The sequence below is a fragment of the Gambusia affinis genome, linkage group LG05 (genome assembly GCF_019740435.1).
Source record: "Gambusia affinis linkage group LG05, SWU_Gaff_1.0, whole genome shotgun sequence".
In the NCBI taxonomy this organism is placed as follows: Eukaryota; Metazoa; Chordata; class Actinopteri; order Cyprinodontiformes; family Poeciliidae; genus Gambusia; species Gambusia affinis.
In genome coordinates, this window is record NC_057872.1 from 23258252 (window position 1) to 23277261 (window position 19010).

A 19010-nucleotide genomic window follows, 5' to 3' on the forward strand; every position below is an offset into this window, starting at 1 on the left:
CAGTGGGAGGATATAATGTTGCAGGAACCCACAGCAGCTCGCAAATGTTTCCTGTCATTTACCCGTACCTTCAGGGCACAAAACTTAGCATCGAATCGAGCAGTTTTACCCAAAATGTGACATTGAAGGAAGCTAGTTATCAAAAATACTGCTTTTTTAGAGTGGGCTTCCAAAAGCAGATATGTGTAAATATAAAATTGAAATTTTGGTTTCTTATTCAAAGAGCTCATATAGAACAGAGGAGTAGCGTTTGCTAAAATACTTCGCTACAAAGCTAACGACAGGAAATGACACTCCCGTTAGGTTATACAGCGAACATAAGCTAACGGTTAGCCTGCTAGCATAGCAACCCATCCAAGTGGAGGCGGACTGGGCGTTGGTTGCTCCAACAACTGTCGTAGCTAAACAGCAGCAAATGGTTCAAATAGCGCAATCGATTTTAAGTAAAACAACAAACACAACAGTTTAAAATGAGGCTTTTTGCTAAATTGCTGACAGTGGTAATCTCACCCATAACGTTAACGGTCCCTGCCGCCTCAAACACCGATCATTCACAAGCCGACATTCCCCCTTTTCGCTACTTTTGCTTGAGCTACGCACAGTGAGTCACGTAAGAACCTTCAAATTCAAGGCAGCTACGATGCAAAAACTGACGTAAAATCTACGTGAATGTCAATAGAGCGGAGACATCGTAGATCTCGTGATATCTTCGTATTCCTTTGAGTGGAAGTGCGCTCTCGCGATAAGTAACATACCACAACCTTTAAAGTTAAAAGAAACTTCACAAAACGGACCAATTTTATTTAGGAAAAGCACTGAAATGTTGCTAGAAATGTATGTTTAAGCTGTATTCTTCTGTTTTCTTTTATTAACGGTTATTCAAATCAGCATTATTCTAAATAGATGAATAAACCAGATCAAATCTAGAGCCTTATAACGTCGAAATAGCTATAGTGCCCACAGACAGCGGGTAGCGTCAGTTGTACCCATGGCAACGAAGACAATGTAGAAAATTGTCGTTTCTTTTTCTCATGAGATAATATTTAGGACGTCAGCTGTTACGCGAACATAAAATATATTGCCTGTAACTCTGGAATATTTCATTTGTATTTAATTTCTTAAAAATAACTTTCTGTTTTTACGGAGGTGGAAAAAGGGTAAGAAACCTAACAATTATTAGCTCATCTGACAACAAGACATTTTCGGTAACCGGTTTTATTTTGGTCAAACAGCTAACACTAAAAGTAATTTCATTCGTTTTGGGGTTTTTTTTATCCGTTGAAAGTGACAAATGTCTGGCTAAGCAGGCTAGATAAAAAAAAAAATGTTTGGCTAAATTTAGCTCTTGCTTCATAGGAAAACAAAATGTAAAATGCTGAAAATGTCCACCCTGGGTAAGAAAGTGAGACCAGAACAAAAGTTGCCTCTCAAATCAACAGCAACCCAAAGCAAGTAAGACTGGTTATCGCCTCCTCTAGCAATTTTTAAATTTATTTGCCTGATCTGATATGAGCAAATCACCTGATAAGCATGTTTTCTAGGGCATCTTATGATCTCAAGAGGCTCCAGTCCCTGCTTGCCAAAAGCAGCTCCAGACAAGAGGTGAAGAGCAGCACATGACGCCACACTGAAGCAGCATGTCCAGACATTCTGATAATATACATAGCAGCTCATTTTTTTCCTGTCAGACCTGCATTGTAATGTGATAGTTTCTCTGTGTTTCAGGTGTCGACACCCAGTCACAGTAAAGCAGCCAACAGCAGGGCCATCAGATCCTCACATTCTCCAAAACACAACAGCAGGCTCAGGAGTGAAACTTATCCCGACAATGAAGTGGCTCAACTGGAAAAATTCAGGTTTCCTACAGTGTAAAATTAAAATTTACTCTGCAATACTGAATTCAAAAATCAAATGTATTAAATCATAAACCAGTGACTAAATCCAGAGTGATGTATTCTGTATTGATGGAAGTTTGAGTGGAAAAAAGTGCAGGAGAAAATATAAATATGCAACAAATGCAAATAAAAAGTGAATTAGAAGACAAAGGCAGAAAACCCCATTTTAGAAAATAGAGCATTTAACCTGCTGAGAGTTTTATAAAGATGCATAAAGAGGTTTTAATCTCTATAAAAATCTTAGGTGAAAATAATCTCTGCATTTTATTGTAAGTGTCGACCTCAGCCTTTGGAGGTGTTAAAGGTGACCTGTTGTGCTTCCTGGAACAGGTTAGGATAGGTTAATGGGCCATACAAAACATATTTATTACATTTTATTTTGCACAAAATCATTGTCAGATAATGAGACTTTAGTCTGAGCAGTTCTGCTTGTTTTAAGCTCCTTTCAGAATAAGCTGCTGTTGGCTACGCCCCCCAACTCAACATTTACATTCACACGTGAAAATGGCTGCAAACAGGTGCTCAGTTATACAACAGTACATCTCTGAAAAGCAAAAGTGGAGCATCCTGCACAAAACAACAACAATATTGCAAGTTGTTGTCTTTTCCAGCAGCCATTGCACATCACATATGGTGTTAAAACAAGCTGACCAAACTTTCTTTAGCTTCCCTTGGGTTGCTAGGTGACAGATTGAGGTTGCTAGGTAACAGCACAGTGTCTGACAAATGTGATTTAACAATCCAGAGGTTTTTGAAACAGCTCATTTACCAGGGACCAAAAAACATTAACTTATTGCCAAAAAACTACTTTGGCTGTTCTTAGAAGCAGCAGAGTCCCAGATGGAAGTATAAGTATATAAAATATGTGAGTTTTGCATAATAGGTCCTCTTTAAATGAACTTGTAATTTGTAGTTATTCCAAGGCTTAAAAGCAAAATTTCTCTCTCTATAGAGAACCAAACTAAATGTGTTTTATTTTCTTGTCGTGTTGATTATAAAACCTTTGTCTGTTTTCCAGCATAATATACAAAGACCAAAGATGTTTCAGCAGTCACCCGTTGAGTAAATTGTTCCTGGACATTCTTACATCCTTGGTCAGGAATCGACTCTGCAGGTAAATTACTGTGGAAATACTTGAGCTTTTCATAGTTTTTCACATGCAAAGTTTTTATTAACTATTATTATTTATTGGAAGTGAATGGATCGACCATGCAACACCCGAAGCCGTCAATAGAGTTCTGATCTGCCTTCGGCTGTTGATCAGGGATCCCAATTATCAGGCACAAACCAAAAAAAAAAAAAAAAAAAATCTAATTTAATTGTTTTTTCTGTCTTTTGTGTGAAAGAAGTAGGATTTTTGTTTGCTATTTTTACAGAATATTCTTCACCAGCTGGAAGGCATCAGTCTGCTTGCCAAGGTAAACACTTCAAGGTTTTATTTATAACCTCAAACAACCTCTTCATCCAAATATATCTCATGCAGCTCTTATTGGCCTTCTGTTTCTCTGCAGTATATGGAGTCTGTCACTGCCAAGTACATATCCTGTGGTGAGGAGGTGTTTGATACACAGAAGCTCGTTACAATGACCTGTGAGTAGGCAGAACCACAGAAACACTGGCAGATGGAGCTGGGTTTGTCTCAATCAGCAGCAGAATCACAGATTTGATCTCTGTTACAGACATGTTTCAGAAGCTGTCCACTGCTGATAATCAAAGGATGTGGGTCATTGAGAGTGGCGCGCACAGGGTAATTTTATATACTGAGGGCCTTTGTCCAGAGCATGTACTTTTTATAACAAGGAGTTTGATTATTGGTTGAGTTAAAAAAAAAGAAGAATAGAAAAAGTCTTATGCATTTCCTGTTAATCTCAGACCAACTTTCTTGAACTACAAGAAACATCAAACCACACAGAAATGTGCTATGACCTGATATATAGAACAGAAATTAAATTTCTACTTTTAAATTGGTCAGACGTTGGTGAAACTCCTCTCCACCACAGACCACGGCGTTTTACAGGGAGCTCTGCTTGCACTCACCACTTTGGCAGAGAGGTAGGAATGCCTCTGTTTTTCTTCCTCATTTATTTCAGTAATTTTTAACATTTCCATATGCAAATATATATATATATATATATATATATATATATATATATATATATAGATATATATATATATATATATATATATATATATATATAAACAAACAATGCTGAAAAACTAACTAACCAAACAAAAAAACCCTTATTCAAACTTGTACTGGATATCTGTTTTGCTTAGATAAACAATATTTAAATTCCTGTTGGTGGCAAGAACACAAAGTGAAGGCATCAAACATTAAGTTATCATAGCGAGGCTTGTCACAATCACAAACTGTCCCAAAAGTTATTGTGATAAACAATAATATTGTTGCTTTAAAATATATCAGTATTAGAAAGATAATGGGATGATATTGCAAGGTCACATTCTCAAAGATCCATAAACTTTAGATTGTAATGAACATTTGATGCTGGATCTGAAGACATTTTCCAAAATAAAAAAGCATAACAATAAAAACAACAAATAAAATGAATAATAAAGTTTCTATAAACAAAATTATCCTTCAAAAAGGGGATCGTTGAGACCCAAACACCAGACTGAAGACTTTTGTCGTCCATATTTTGGTAGAAAGAGAAAACTGGAAAAATCATGGAAATATAAATTATCGAGTTAGTTTTAATGTGTCGTGTGATTTATTGCTTATTGGAACAGACCTAATAATGCCTTCCCTTTTCATACATACAAGACCAGAAGATCAAAATTAAAAGAGCAGAATCAGATGTTTTTTCTGAAACATCAAAGGAATTTCATCTGAGTCTCATAAAATAAATAAAACAAATAAACAATCATAAGCAAACATTTTTGTATTTGTTTAGCAAGTAAATTTTTATAATTTTAAAGTCACAGTTTTAACTTTTCACAACAATTGTTCAAACTGAAACAGATATTTCATACATAAATATTCTAATCTCTTGTTTCTCTGCAGCCCTGAATGTAGAACAGAAATCGGAGAACTGCAAATTGTGGATCGCCTTCTTGTAATACTGCAGGAATATGACCTGCTCTCAAAGAGGTTGGAAATTTAAATCATTTCTCAGTTGATGCACTTCCTGTGTGGTAAAACATTTCAAAAATAAAAGCTCTAACAGCCTCCTGATCCACATGAAGCTAAGCCTTGTGTTTCCTGCAGACTGAGTGCTGAGCTGCTCAGGCTCCTGTCTTCAGTGCAACATGTGAGGGTCCAGCTGAAGGAGCTGGAGGGAGTACCGGTGCTGCTGAGCCTCCTGCACAGCAGGAACCTGAAGCTGCTGTGGAGCGTCACCTGGGTCCTGGTGCAGCTGTGTGAGGATCCAGACTCCAGGGCTGAGATCCGGAGCTGGGGGGGCGTGCAGCAGCTCCTCCATCTGCTCAACGTGTAAGTCTTACAAGTTTGAAAACTGGATTTTACTGTGATCTGAAACCATAGAACCATACATCTTTGAAAAGCAGGAGTAGGGCCTCCTGCACAACCAAGAAGAACACAGCAAGTGCTTTGTAAATGGTAAATCAGCAATAGAGTTATTGTCTTTTCTAGCAGCCATTTTACAGCGCACACAGGGGTAAAACCAGCTGATCAAATGTGCTGGAGCTCAGCTTGGGTTGCTAGGTAACGGGCTGGGCTTCACTGGGGTTACTTGGGAAGGACACAATGCCCATGAAAAGTAACTTAACAGGAGATTTTTGAAACAGCTCATTTTCCAGACACCAAAACACATCAACTTATTCTGAAAAATGACTGTGTTTTTTGTTAAGTGCTTGGGTTATTTACAGAACCAGTAGAGACCCAAATGGAAGCACAAAAATGTGGAAAATGTAAATTTTGGGTAATAGGTCCTCTTTGATAACTGCACACCATTTTCTCATGTTCTAAATCTATCCAAATTGTTTTGCACCTAATTCTTATTTTTATATTTTTTAAGTTTGTGTGAGTTTTCATGCTCCCTCTTACCTTAACTTGCTGCTGTGACGTCTGAGTTTCCCCACTGTGGGTCAATGAAGGACATTTATGATCTATTTTCTATTCTGTTTTATCTTGGAATGTCTGTTGCTTAAAGTGTGGTTTGGACTAACCAGCCCTCCGTATTCCAATTAAAGTCCCAGAAGTATTTAGCAAACTCCACATGTTTATGGCTGTGGTAGAACAACGCACAAAACATTTTCCTGCCGTCATGGTCACGACCAGATAGCGTGTGCATGCCATGGATAAATAAATGGCTTTTATGGAGATTCAGTGATCTCACTCTTTGCTGCTGTTTTATGGCAGTGAGCTCCTGAGTGTTTCAATACTTTAACTTTACCTCGTCTAGCCTTGTTTTTCACAGTACCTTAAATTTAATTATTACTCTGACTGTAGATATGGTGAAGTTTAAAAGGGAAATATTATACAAAATTCACATTTTGCATGTTTTTGTTCTTCCATTTGGGTTTCTACAGCCTTCAAAAACAGCTCAAGTGCAAAAACAGAAACACCCAGCCATTGTCTGGCTCTAAATTAAATTTTTTTTGTCTGTGGAGAATAAGACATTTCAAAAATCTTTGGGATGTAATGTAACAAATCAGCAGGAGCTGCGCCATTACCTAACAACCCAAGAAAATTTCCAGCACATTTGGTCAGCTGGTTTAACTGCCGCATGTGTTGTACAATGGCTTCTGGAAAAGACAAGTTTTGTTGTTAACTTTCCATCCAGGAACGATTTGCTGCATTCTTGTTGGTTGTGCAGGAGGCTTCACTTCTATTTTTCAAAGATCTACGGTTGTACATTTGCACATCTGTTTGCAGCCATTTTCACGCGTGAGTGTAAATGTTGAGTTGGGAGACATGGCCAGAAGTTTATTTGGATTTAAAGTGACAGGAGGCTCTAAAACCGTTTATAACCAAAGGATCTCAAAATAGGCAGAACTGAGCAGAACAGAAAACGTATCTAAAAATGATTTTGTGCAAAACAAAGTTTGTAAAAATTGTAGACCTATCCTCACCTGTTCAGGGAACAACAGGTGTTGTGTTTTGAGTTGTTTTGAATGTTTGGTTTTTCTCTGTTCCTTTGTCTCTTTGTTTGAGTTAATCAGACTTAGCGATTCACATGTAGTATATTTATTTCTTGTGTCTACTTTTCCTTGTTGCTCTAATTTAATTATGTTATTCTTAAGTTTTAGATAAATTTCCTAGTCCTTATGTCCTCTCCCTCGCCCCCAGTGTCATTTTCTCTCTCTCCCCTCACACCTGCAGGGGAGAGAGGTGTGAGTTCAGGTTACTTAATTAACCTGAGCTGTTAATTCATCAGCTCAGGTTTTTTGTTCCAGCATTCATCCTCACAGTATTTAATCCCTTCTCTTCCCCACACTCATCACTAGTCCCTCTGGTTATTTTACACTAATTTTTCCCTGTGGCATTTTTCTTGACTTCATGGTTTTTGTTCTGCTCTGGCTCCCTGTGCTCCTATGCAAGTTTTTTTGTGTCTTTAAAACTTGCCCTCTGCTCCTGCCTGAATTTTATTCCTTCCTCAAACTCACACATCATGACAATAGGTCACCTTTTAGTAAGCAGGTCTTTTCTTACAACCCTTTCCCAACCTGTAAAGATAAACAAATATCTGTTACTTAGGACATGTTAAAACTGTTTTAGCTTTTTAAATTCTGATTAATCAAATTAGAGGTTATATTTTCTAGAATATTCAGTTCAAGATTATGCTACTGCAATAAAAGCTGATTTCCTTCAAAAACTTTTTAAATAATTGATAAAGTGATACATAAAAACTAGAATGATTACCATTAATACCAAACGTAAAACACTGGAATATATTGGACTTCAACTTAAAATAGCTGCTCGAATTGGAAAACATGTTACTGATTGTCTATTTGTTAAAGCTGAAGTCTAAAATAGTGTAATTAAGTTTGTTTGTTTTTATCTTGGTGGTAAATAACTCTCTTAATGACAGGCAGCACGCCCCTGACCGCTCCAGCACGGAGATGCTTCCCGCTCTCAGCAGCGCCGCTGAGGAGTTTGGACCACCGGAGGAACTGCAGAACTCTGAGGCTCTGCAGTCCGGTTAGCATTCACACTGTGCAGAAAATACACTAAACCATCGAGTTAAAATTCACTAACGACAGCAGTGGGCAGAAAATAATGTGACAATCATGTAAAATGTTTGCTTTTGCTCACTACGGTACTGTAAGGATAATCCTCCCTGATAGAGAAGTCTTATCAGGAGCTGAGAATGTAAACAGATATTTCCTGGGACGTTTAGACTGGATCAACAGCTTTACAGAACAGTTCTGCATTTTAAATAATGTTTAAAAACGTTATTTGTGTTCAAAGATGCTCACAGTATGTCTGCACAGGTCCTGTGACTGTAATGAAGAGTTGTAAGTGTCGCTGTCTGAGTTTTATCAAACATTTTGGGTTTGTTTGTGGTTCCTGTTTCAGCGTGCTGTACAGCTCTGACTGAGCTGAGTCTGGACGACACGTCTGCTCACCACATCGTACAAGTAAACAGCTCTTACTTAAAAAGCACAACATATTAATTAAAGCTTTGCCTCAATAAACTGTACTTTTCTTTTATTAGGAAAATGGTATCCACATAATTGCAAACCTAATTTTGCTAAAAAGCTCTGGACCGAAGGTCTCGTCTTTACAGGTAAGAGCTTCATATCAAAGTTAGGAGTATTGCAGCTGCAGGTTAGTTGTTGTTCAGTAAATTAAATGTTAATATTTTGTTTTGGCAGTGCTACGCTTTCCGAGCGCTGCGATTTCTCTTCAGCGCTGAAAGAAACAGGTTTATTTTTAAAAGGTAATGCCTCTGTGACCTTCATGGTCAAGTTTTGTTTTCAGGCTTTCATTTTGCATTTTGGTTTCTTTGTTTCAAATGTTATTTTCTGTTTCTAGTGAACTTTACTTTTGGGTTTTAAACATAAAACTTTAATTCCTGATGATTTTTTTTCATCTTTTTGTTTCTTATGCAGACATCTGCTCTGCGTTTAGCATGTTTTATTACTGATTGTCTATCAGTAAAATTAGTAATTTTTGATTACTAATCCAGTTTTATTTTCTACAATGCAAGTTTGAATTTATTTCTTTGTATATTTTGCAGCACTGTTTGTGCTGCTGTTTTTCTTCACTTATTGGCCTTTTAAGCCTCTACATGGGAAAAACCTTATTAAAATCTTTAAATCTGATATTTACCAGAGATGGACGACCCCAGCTGTAACCTTTCAACCCTCTCAGACTCTTTCCCACAGATCTCTTTGAGTCGTTTATTGACGTTGGACATTATGTCAGAGACCTCACAGCTTATGAGGAGCTACAAACCAAAGTGTCACTCTACACTGTAAGAACAAAGAAATATTAGTTTGTTGGACTGGAATGGGATTTTATTACCTTTTAATACATAAAATATAACTTTTCTCATTTGTTTTTCAAACCTGGTAAAATAATAAATGTATTTTTATTTTTATTTTAATGGAGGAAGAGGAACTGAGTTGTCTGAGAGAGAATATTGAGTCCCTGAACCAGAACCGACCGCCGCTCAGAGTAATCGGTGGCTACTCCATATTGGATCACCTGGGCTCTGGAGCGTTTGGAAGTGTCTTTAAAGTAAAACAAACATGCAGAAAACTAACATAATGTTCTGTTTATGTTAAATTTCAGCTCATACGCTCTTATTGACAGGTCCAAAAGCAGACCGGTCAGAACTTCCTGGCTCTGAAGGAGGTGAACCTGCACAACCCGGTGTTTGGCAAAGACAAGAAGTCCAGAGACAGCAATGTGGAAAAGATAATCTTTGAGCTTACAGTCATCAGAGAACAGGCACAGCTCCCGTCCTGCTCGACATTTCTACATAGATTTATCTAATATGAGTAGATCATTTATTTCTTCCCTTTTTCTAGATGACACACCCAAACATAGTTAAATATTACAAAACATTTTTGGAAGGTGATTACAGTACCTCTCATTGCCACACATTGGGGATTGTTTTAATTCAAACCGTTGAAAAAAGCCCAACTTGCTCTCTGCTTGTAGACGACAAGCTTTACATCGTCATGGAGCTGATCGAAGGCGTGCCGCTGGCCGAACATTTCAACTCTCTGAGGGACAAGCAGCAGAAATTCACTGAAGACAGAATCTGGAACATTTTCATCCAGGTAAAACTTTTCAATTTAGCCTTTTAGTTACATACTGATACACATCCATGAAGATCTGGAGAGACTGACTGGTTAGGTAGAGTAAGGTAGAAGAAAACTCAGTTCAAGAAGAAACGATATTAATAGGAAAAAGCAAAATTTGGGAATGAGAGGAGAAGTTACAGATGGTCTAAGGAGTATTAGGTAAGAAAATTAAAATAATAAAATTACAGAATTATCCTAATCTCAGATTAAATATTTGAATCTGTTCGGTTTTCTCTCAGATGTGCCTGGCGTTGAGGTACCTGCACAAGGAGAAGAGGATAGTTCACCGTGACCTTTCACCCAGTAACATCATGCTGGGAGAGAACAATAAAGTCACTATCAGTGAGTCTGAACATGTGCCACTTCCTCCTTCCTGTTCTCTCTTGTTCAGAGGGTTAAACCTTCATGTTTCCCTCTGCTTGAAGCTGACTTTGGGCTCGCCAAGCAGAAACAGGAGAACAGTGAGCTGACATCAGTGGTCGGCACCATCCTTTACTCATGGTGAGAAACTTTAACCAAAAGATTCAGCAAAATTTCAGTCAAAATGGAGCTGCTGCTGCTGCTGATGGCAGATTATGGAGGTTAAATATAGTAATTTTACTGTCTCAATGGGTTCAATATTAGCAGTTTAATCTGGAATACTGCCCCTCCTTCTACCAACGTTTGACACCAGTTTGTGTTTGTACTGCCATCATTTTGAAGATATTTATAAATGTTTCCAGAAATCATCAAAGGTCAACCATCCACTCCACATTTGCAAAATGTTGTCAATCAATTTTTAGCTAGGAAGTGTCTTTTCTGAGTTTGTGTTCATGTGTTGTCGACAGTCCAGAGGTGGTGCAGAACAAGCCGTATGGGGATAAAGCCGACATCTGGGCTTTGGGCTGCATCTTGTACCAGATGGCAACTTTACAGCCACCGTTCTACAGCAGCAACATGCTGTCACTGGCCAGCATGGTAACACAAACAAACCAAATGAATTTACCTCGTATTTAAACCCTCAGACTGTTTTCTCTTGTTCTGAACTGACAGATCGTTGAAGGAGTCTATGAGCCGGTTGAAGAGGGAGCGTTTTCAGACAGACTCACAGATATGATCCGATGGTGAGACTTCAGACCTCGACATGTTGCTGCTAATTTGGATTAGCATTTCAGTATTTCATCTGCTAATCCATCAGGTGTTTGAGTTCGGACCCAGAGCAGCGGCCGGACATCGTAGCCGTCAGCTCCAGGATCTCTGACCTCATGATGAGGCTGATGGACGGACTCTATATCTCCCAGAATGTACTGCAGCGCAGGGCTGATAAAGACAGGAAACGAACACAGAAGTATTTTTTGGAAAGGCAACAGAGCAGGAATAACTTCTGCCACTCAGACATGGTAAAGCTGGACTCTGGGGTTTTTGAACACGTTGCTTTGTGTAGCGCTCCAGAGTTTATATGATGTTTTAATGCAGGAAAGGCGGCTGGCAGAGACTGAATGTTTGGCTCCGGGCTCCTCTGCAGTCTGCAGTTCTGGTGACGCCATGCAGGCAAACTGTCAAGGTGAAGCACGGATACAGATTAGATGTAACTGGGAAATCTGGGCGTAGTGATGAACTCTGACCTGAGCCTTCAGAGCGAGCCACATAAAGACAGTTACAAAGCCGGCCTTCTATCACCTGAAGAACATTTCCAGGATTAGACGACTAACATCTCAGCGAGATCTGGAGCACATCCATCAAACTCGTGGCCCTATAGACTTCAAATTACATCAATAAGTCCCTTCAGTTTTTCACAAATTTCACACAAAATTAATGGATCCCCACATTTTTTTTTCAGATTTTTACTGCAAATTTTTCTTGAAATTGGCCATAAAAAGTGACTGCTGCCTCAGTCTTACTTTGTGTCAAGTTATAGCCATTGATCAAAACAGCAGATAATAAAAAGTCATATTTAACATACATTTGCACAAATATCACAAAAATTCCTTACACATATTTCTAAATTAGCAAAACAAAATCTGTGATTTTGATTGCAAAAAAACACAAAAACAATCACAAAACCCTGTTCGGACTGATCAGTGTAAAAAGATGTTCAGTGTTACTTAATTTTAAGAATCTCTTACTGAATGCTGAAACAAACAGCTATTTATTGATATTTTAACTGTTTAATGGGTTTAATCAATACACTCTGGCACAACCGGACCTTTAAGAACTTTCAGATTTTTTTAAATGAGTCCTGATCTAAAGTAACTCATCCAGTTGCACTGATTACTGCAACAGTATCTAAAAACATCAATCCTCCAGCTGCAGCTGATCCAGAATGCTGCTGCTGGAGTTCTGACTAAAACCAGAACATAGAGATACTTTGAATCTAGACTAAAACCCACCTGGTTAGAGTTGCTTTTGAAACATAATCAGTGAAACATTAATCAATAATCTGATGTGTAACGACGACACACAATGTTTCAGTTGTTGACTGTGTGTTTTATAACTTTGTATTTTTGTGTTTTTATGACATAAATCACTTAGAGCAGTGGTTTGGACCAATCGCAAGAACTAATAAAATATGTCCGTTCTATGTATTGAGTCTGGAGGAGCTTTTATTTTGAAAAGTCGTACACCGGATGCCGAGGGTTGAGTCTCGCGCCAGCTCACAGCGCGCACCCCTCGTTCGACGATCCTCACAAAGCGCATGCACCCCCCCCCCCCCTCCCCCCCGGTCCGCGGAAATTTACGAAGGCTTTGGCCGGTCCGCTGTAATAAAAAGGTTGGGGACCACTGACTTAGAGGACTAATATCTCAGCAGCAGCGTTCTTGCTGAAATATGCTATAGAAATAAACCTGATTGGTTGATGACTTTTTCTAAAAATATTCTACAAAAATCAGACCATTTAGTTCATCTCAATGAAATATCCGTTAGTTTATTATTGAACAGATCAAATGAAAAAGGCACAAAAACTTGTTTTATTTTAAATATGCAAATGTTGTGACCCATGTTCTTTCAACTTAACGATTTAAGTTTGGCCACCACTCATGTGGGGTGAAGGAGACATTTATCGTCTTTATTTTTAACATTTGGCTCTTTGGTTGAGTTCATGTGGATTTTATTTAACAACCTTTGATTTATTTTCAGCTCCAGACTTGGAGCCGGTGGTTTGTGCCACACCGGATCAGATCGTAGCCTGGTAGGTGAAAACAGACGCATATTTTTTTAAACATTAATTTACATTCCCATCCGGGATCCTCTGGTCAGAGAGGAACTGGTGTCGACATTAATCTGCTGAACTGCTTCTCTCACTTCCTCTTTTTCTCAGTGGGGATTTTACTGCTTCCAAGATAAAATCAAGACCAGGTACCATTTCAACATCTGCTTTTATACAACGTTATGACACAAAATAGAGAAGCCATCTTCAGTGCACACATTTTACACGTTGTGTGTCCCTCTGGTATGAAATGTGAATCTTCTCAGCCAGGATGAATTGTTTTCTTCTTTTCTCAGGGTCTGTAGGAATCTGTGTCTCTCAGAGGAAACTGCGACAGATCGACGATCCCATCCAACGGCTGCTGGTTCAGCTGCACAAAATCATCTTCATCACTCAAGTACTGACATTTTTTAAGTTTATTTTTTAAAATAAAATGTTTATTTATTTTAAATACATTTTTATTCATTTATTTTTAAATACATTTTATTTAAAAAATATTTATTATTTCTAAAATATAGATTTTTATTTATTTATTAAAATAAATAGAATTTATTCTAAAAGTTAAATTTTTATTTATTTATTTTTACAATAAATTTTTATTCACTTACTTTTGTAAATAAATTTCCTTTCATTTTAAAAATTATTCTTTTACTTTTTAAAAATTACATTTGTATTTATTTTTAAAGTAAAAATGCAAAAATGTTTAAATCATATTTTAAAAATTTTAATACTTTTACATTTATTTTTACATTTACAGTTTTCAAAAACATTTTATTTTTACATTTTTACATCAAAAGAAATAAAATAAAAATTAAATACATATAAATGTATATTTTTAATTTAATTAAATTTTTTTATTTTAATTCAAAAACCAAGAGCTTGAGTCAAATAAATTATACATATGCTTTCTGTAATTCATGTTTGTCCTGACATTATTTTACGGCAGCAGTTTCAACATTTTTCCGGATGTGATTCATTAATTTGCAGCTTCCTCCAACACCGAACTACAACATGAAACGGCGACTTGTTGAGCGATTCAAAAAGTCTCTCTTCCACCTCGGCAGTGATCCATACAGCCTGAAGGTGGAGCTCAGAAAGGTCAGAAAGCTTTCGTTTCCACCGAGCAGCACAAACAAAACAAGTTATTTTACCGAGCAGCTGGTAATAAAACATGAACTTCACAACACGCTGAGTTGGCTGAAGAAGCGCTTCATAACCCGCTTGAATTTTAATTTAGATATTTGGAACTGGGCCTGTTTTTCTTTGGATGTTGTTAATTTTTCCTGCACAAATCAGTAAAATTTTAACTATTTGAAAATAAAACACTATATCCCTCAAGTAACTCAGTTTTTATCAGTTTTATCTGAAACAAATTACCAAACTAAGAATCAGGGTTTGTACGGGTGCTTGAAATCTTTGAGAATGCTTGAAATCCTTGAGAGTGCTTGAAATCCTTGAGAATGCTTGAAATCCTTGAGAGTGCTTGAAATCCTTTGAATGCTTGAAATCCTTGAGAATGCTTGAAATCCTTGAGAGTGCTTGAATTTCAAGTAGGTGTTTAAGAGGTTTTGGAAAGTGCTTGAATTCTGTATAATGTTGAGTTGGCTGATGTTACAGTTTTGTAATAAATTGGAATCAAACGTTTGGTTATAAAAACATTATTTTACAGTTGAAACCAGATATTTTCAGGCACCTAATAAAAGATATACAAACATTTTATTCACTGCAGTTTATTGTTAAATCAAACTAAACTTTTATTGTTTTAGGTTAGTTAAAATGACCAAAATGATTTAGATTTGCTAAATACCAGAAAACTTAGCGGGAACATTCTTTTGAGATTTTTTGTAACTTTTTTTGTATATTTTGTGTAAATTTTAATTTGAGCAGGAAGGATTTCTACCTTAACACAATTTGTTTGGATCGTTTCAATATAATCAATATTTATCATTCCTAATATCTTAAATTGATCTGTGTAATTGAAATAAAAGTTATTATATTTTATACGGTGAAGTTATTTAAATTGAGGGAAATGTTAATTTAGTTTTGTTGTCGGAGCAGTCAGATGTTTGGGAGACATTTCAAAACATAAAATAATATATTTTAGTTTACATCTGCAATAGAATGTGGAATAACATTACAAGATATTATTAATGACATTAATGACTTATAGTATCTAATAGTGAATTGAAACTGCGGTGCTGGAAAAGTTTGAAGACTAACCTTGACAATGCTTGAGTTTTACTGGATGTGTGTTGTTCTTCTTGGGCCTCAGCTGGTCCAGGCTTCATCAGAACTGGTGGAGGTGAACTCAACCAGTTTGGACTGGCAGCACGTGGTGCAGCTCCTCCGAGGGGAACAGCTCACTGCAGACACTTCAGGTAGATTTATTACCCCCTGCAATAAAACAGAGCCACTCCTGCAGGAATCCAAAATAAACACCGATACGATCCGTTTCTGTCTCAGCCAGATTTTATCTCTTTATGTTTTCAAAATAGATTTTTTTCAATTGTTCTGAAGTTTATTAAAAAGTTAATTGCCGTGTTTATTGTGGCAGGTGATGAGAATCTCAGAGATGGAGTTACATACCAGCAGATGCAGGTCAGTTTCTCCAGAGTGATGGTGACGTTTGTTTATTTTGTAGATTTAATTTGACTTTTTGTTTCTTTTATCAAAAACTTGACGGTTCTGCTGACTGGTTACTGAATGGCTTAGCACCACAATACATTAAAGAACAAAAACCAAACATGGAGAAGCAGCATTCAGCTTCTATACTCCACAGATCTGGAACAAACTTCTAGAAAACTGCAAAACAGCTGAAACACTGAGTGCCTTTAAATCTAGACTGAAAATGAACAAACAAACTGTAAGGTTTGCTGCTGGTTCTCTCAGGTTGGTGCCTGTGTGTTGTTTTCATAACTTTTTATTTTCGTGTTTTCATAATGTAAAGCTCTTTGAACTGAGATGTGTTATACAAATTGATTGGTTGATACAACTATGTCAGGTAAAAGCCTACATAGTCTCTTGTCCTAAACTTAAAAACTAAGCTGTAAGTTGACTCTAACTTTCCTTTACTCCAAGCAGAGTTATAATAGTTACACTGAAGTTCCCAAAATGGCCCAAAAAAGCAAATAAATCAGAATCACATTGACTGAGTGCTCTAATTTTCCAGCCGTAAACTGGTATTATTGTTTTATTATGTGTAACAACTCTATTTACACCTAGTAAATCAAGTATTATAAAGTTTATTTTAGCTTTAGTTGTGCTGGCTGTCCAGTCACCTGCAGTAAAAGGATCTTCTGCTCTTCCGCTTCAGGAAATCATCGAGGAGCTTTTAGAGGAGAACAGCTACTACGAAACAACAAGCAACAGGTGAAAATATTAAAATCCTAACAAATACAAGACAAAACAAACATGAAAAATCTAAATCAGTTATTGTCCGACCAAAATCCAGATGCGTTTTATTTAAATCCTATCTATCCAATTTTTTATTTTGCCAATCATGAATTAGTACATGTCGTGTGTTTCTTCTGTGTTTTCGGACCAAAGGTGAGATTACTTAGAATCAATTAAGCTAAATTTAAAGGGGATCTATTGTGCAAAATGTTATTTTTTTTGTTTTGTTTGTCTATCATTACTGCTTCTAAAAACAACCTTAAAAGAATCCACTTAGCCAAAGTTAGTGCTCTTTGGTGTCAACTTTAGAAACCTCCCAGTTGTTAAGTCACATTCCACAGGGACTGAGCTGTTACCTGGCAACCCCATCAAAGTCCAGGCCGTTACTTAGCAACCCAAGCTGAACTCCAGCACGTTTGGTTTAACCGTTGTACACTGCTGGAAAGGACAAGTGTTTTGTTTGACTTATTACTCAGAAACCACTTGCTGCATTCTTGTTGGTTGTGCAGGAGGCTCCACTTCTGCTTTTCACAGATGCACAATGGTATAATTGTACATCCGTTTGCAGCCATTTTTGCATGCAAATGAAAAAAAAAAAAAAAATCAATGTTTCACCTTTAACAAGACATGTTCCCCTTATTATAGTAAGTAATCTGCCAGTGGAACCAGAACTTTTTCATCAATATTGAGGAATTACTGACTTAAATGACAAAAGATCCTACATTTTGCTGAAAAGTTACTTGTTAGTTTTGTCTAATTTCAGGTGTAATAGGAAATTTGTACTACACATTAGATCAAAATTACTTGGTAGAATTTGGTGTTTTGAAGTGTATCAACTTACTAGACCTCTCAGGTCTTCTGGTTCTGGGGATGCAGAGCAGAACCAGAACCAGAACCAAACAGGAAGAAGCAGCATTCAGCTTCTATGCACCACAAATCTGGAACAAACTTCCAGAAAACTGAAAATCAGCCAAAACACTGACTTCCTTTAAATCCAGACTAAAATCTGACTTGTTCATAGGGTTCCTTTAGTAACTGGAACATATTTAATCCTGGTCTTAATTCTAATGTTTGATAACAAACATTAGAATTTGAGATAATTTAGAGAAAATGTTTGCTGTTTTCAACAGAATAATTTACTGTGTTGTGTTTCTAATCATGTGAAGCACTTTGAACTACCTTGTTGCTGAAAACTGCTCTGTAAATATGCTTGACTTGTCCTCCTTTAATTCGGTCTGTTTGAATCTTAGGGCCAAAGAAGGGAACTGACAGCCATCTGCTTCCACCTGGCCAGACGTCAGATCATGGTGGCGTCATCGTCAGCAGGACTTGTAAACACACATGAGCACATGCAAAGACGAAAACAACATGCTGACATCCAGAAGAAGAAGAAGAAGAAGAAGAAGAATGGTGTGCATCAATAACAGGAGGGATTTTTAACTACGTTCAGCTCTGAGTTTCTGAGGATCGTGCGGTTTTATAAATTTGTATGGAAACTCAAATGTGACAAAAATGTAATGTGCAAAGAAAAATTACTGGGGCATTTCTAAAAGATATTTCTAAAATTATTTGCACTTTTATCACATCTACAGAGTAAAGAAGCTAAAGTTAAATTAAATTATTTTAGTATGCAGTGCTCTGAAATTGTTTTCCACCCTGGAACTTTTCCACATTTTGTCACCCATCAGCCGTAAATTTAAAAATATTTAACTTGAATTTTATGTTATTGACCAAAAAGGATCAAAAGGTTTTATTTCAGGATTTCCATCCATTTAACTCCGACTCCTGCTATCGAAAAGCAACACCACAGTATGATGCTGCCACCACCTCTCTGCTCTGATCAGGGTTAGTGTTTTTGCCATTTCTAATTTTACTTCCACTTTCCAATAATGATCTACTTTGTGTTCATCTGTCACATGAAGCAGCATTAAAATAGCGTTTTGGTTTGTAATGTAGGAAAATGTGAAAAACACAGAGCGGTGAGAAGATAAAACTTCAACTATTTATAATAAAACTCTGTAGTAGTGCAGCATTTATAATCACCGCAGCAGAAACATTCATTTCACCTCCACATGTTTGTCTGTATAAATGTGAATGTAGAGATAATTTAACCCTTGATGAAACGTCTTTCTGTTAAACCTCTGCGTTTTGTTTCGGTTTGTTCCACTTTAAACACTTGAAGCCGCAGATTTAACCGTTTGAGCTCATCGCTGCACGTGACAGCAGCGCTTTTTACTTTCAACCCACAATTTCCTCCTCGTATATCTGTGAAAGGGCTGATAAGAGCTTTCACTTTGAC

At 37.0% G+C, this 19010-nt stretch overlaps 2 protein-coding genes across 5 annotated transcripts in view; one reads left to right on the forward strand and one right to left on the reverse strand.

Annotated features, from left to right (window-relative positions):
* Positions 1-599, reverse strand: part of sept7b (septin 7b) — a 22016-nt gene extending 21417 nt beyond the window's left edge. The window contains exon 1 of the mRNA XM_044117340.1: positions 511-599. Within this exon, the coding sequence (XP_043973275.1) occupies positions 511-514 (4 nt within the window). The 5' untranslated portion in view covers positions 515-599. The remainder of the gene's footprint in view (positions 1-510) is intronic.
* Positions 524-18747, forward strand: nek10 (NIMA-related kinase 10). Of its 4 annotated transcripts, none has more exons than XM_044117339.1 (35): positions 524-601; positions 1357-1452; positions 1542-1602; positions 1726-1856; positions 2914-3009; positions 3091-3175; positions 3272-3313; positions 3407-3485; positions 3575-3642; positions 3868-3947; positions 4918-5004; positions 5122-5346; positions 7907-8016; positions 8395-8456; positions 8534-8605; positions 8694-8758; positions 9193-9295; positions 9433-9561; positions 9637-9774; positions 9855-9900; positions 9988-10109; positions 10373-10475; positions 10559-10634; positions 10961-11090; positions 11166-11236; positions 11311-11512; positions 11589-11676; positions 13249-13300; positions 13430-13467; positions 13615-13715; positions 14306-14416; positions 15591-15696; positions 15873-15916; positions 16632-16687; positions 17962-18747. In XM_044117339.1, the coding sequence occupies exons 2-35, from the start codon at positions 1373-1375 to the stop codon at positions 17978-17980; spliced, it is 3078 nt and encodes a 1025-aa protein (XP_043973274.1). In that variant the 5' UTR covers positions 524-601; positions 1357-1372; the 3' UTR covers positions 17981-18747. The 4 variants fall into 4 exon arrangements, with proteins under 4 accessions (XP_043973274.1, XP_043973271.1, XP_043973272.1 ...); XM_044117336.1 differs by lacking the exon at positions 524-601 and adding an exon at positions 730-834; XM_044117337.1 differs by lacking the exon at positions 524-601 and adding an exon at positions 980-1157.
* The last annotated feature ends 263 nt before the right edge of the window (positions 18748-19010 follow it).

Bases quoted from the DNA above. Each gene is read 5' to 3' on its own strand.
- nek10 (XM_044117336.1), top strand. The intron at 1,453-1,541 runs GTAAGACTGGTT...CATGTTTTCTAG, and splicing joins TCAACAGCAACCCAAAGCAA to GGCATCTTATGATCTCAAGA. The intron at 13,468-13,614 runs GTACCATTTCAA...TTCTTTTCTCAG, and splicing joins CAAGATAAAATCAAGACCAG to GGTCTGTAGGAATCTGTGTC.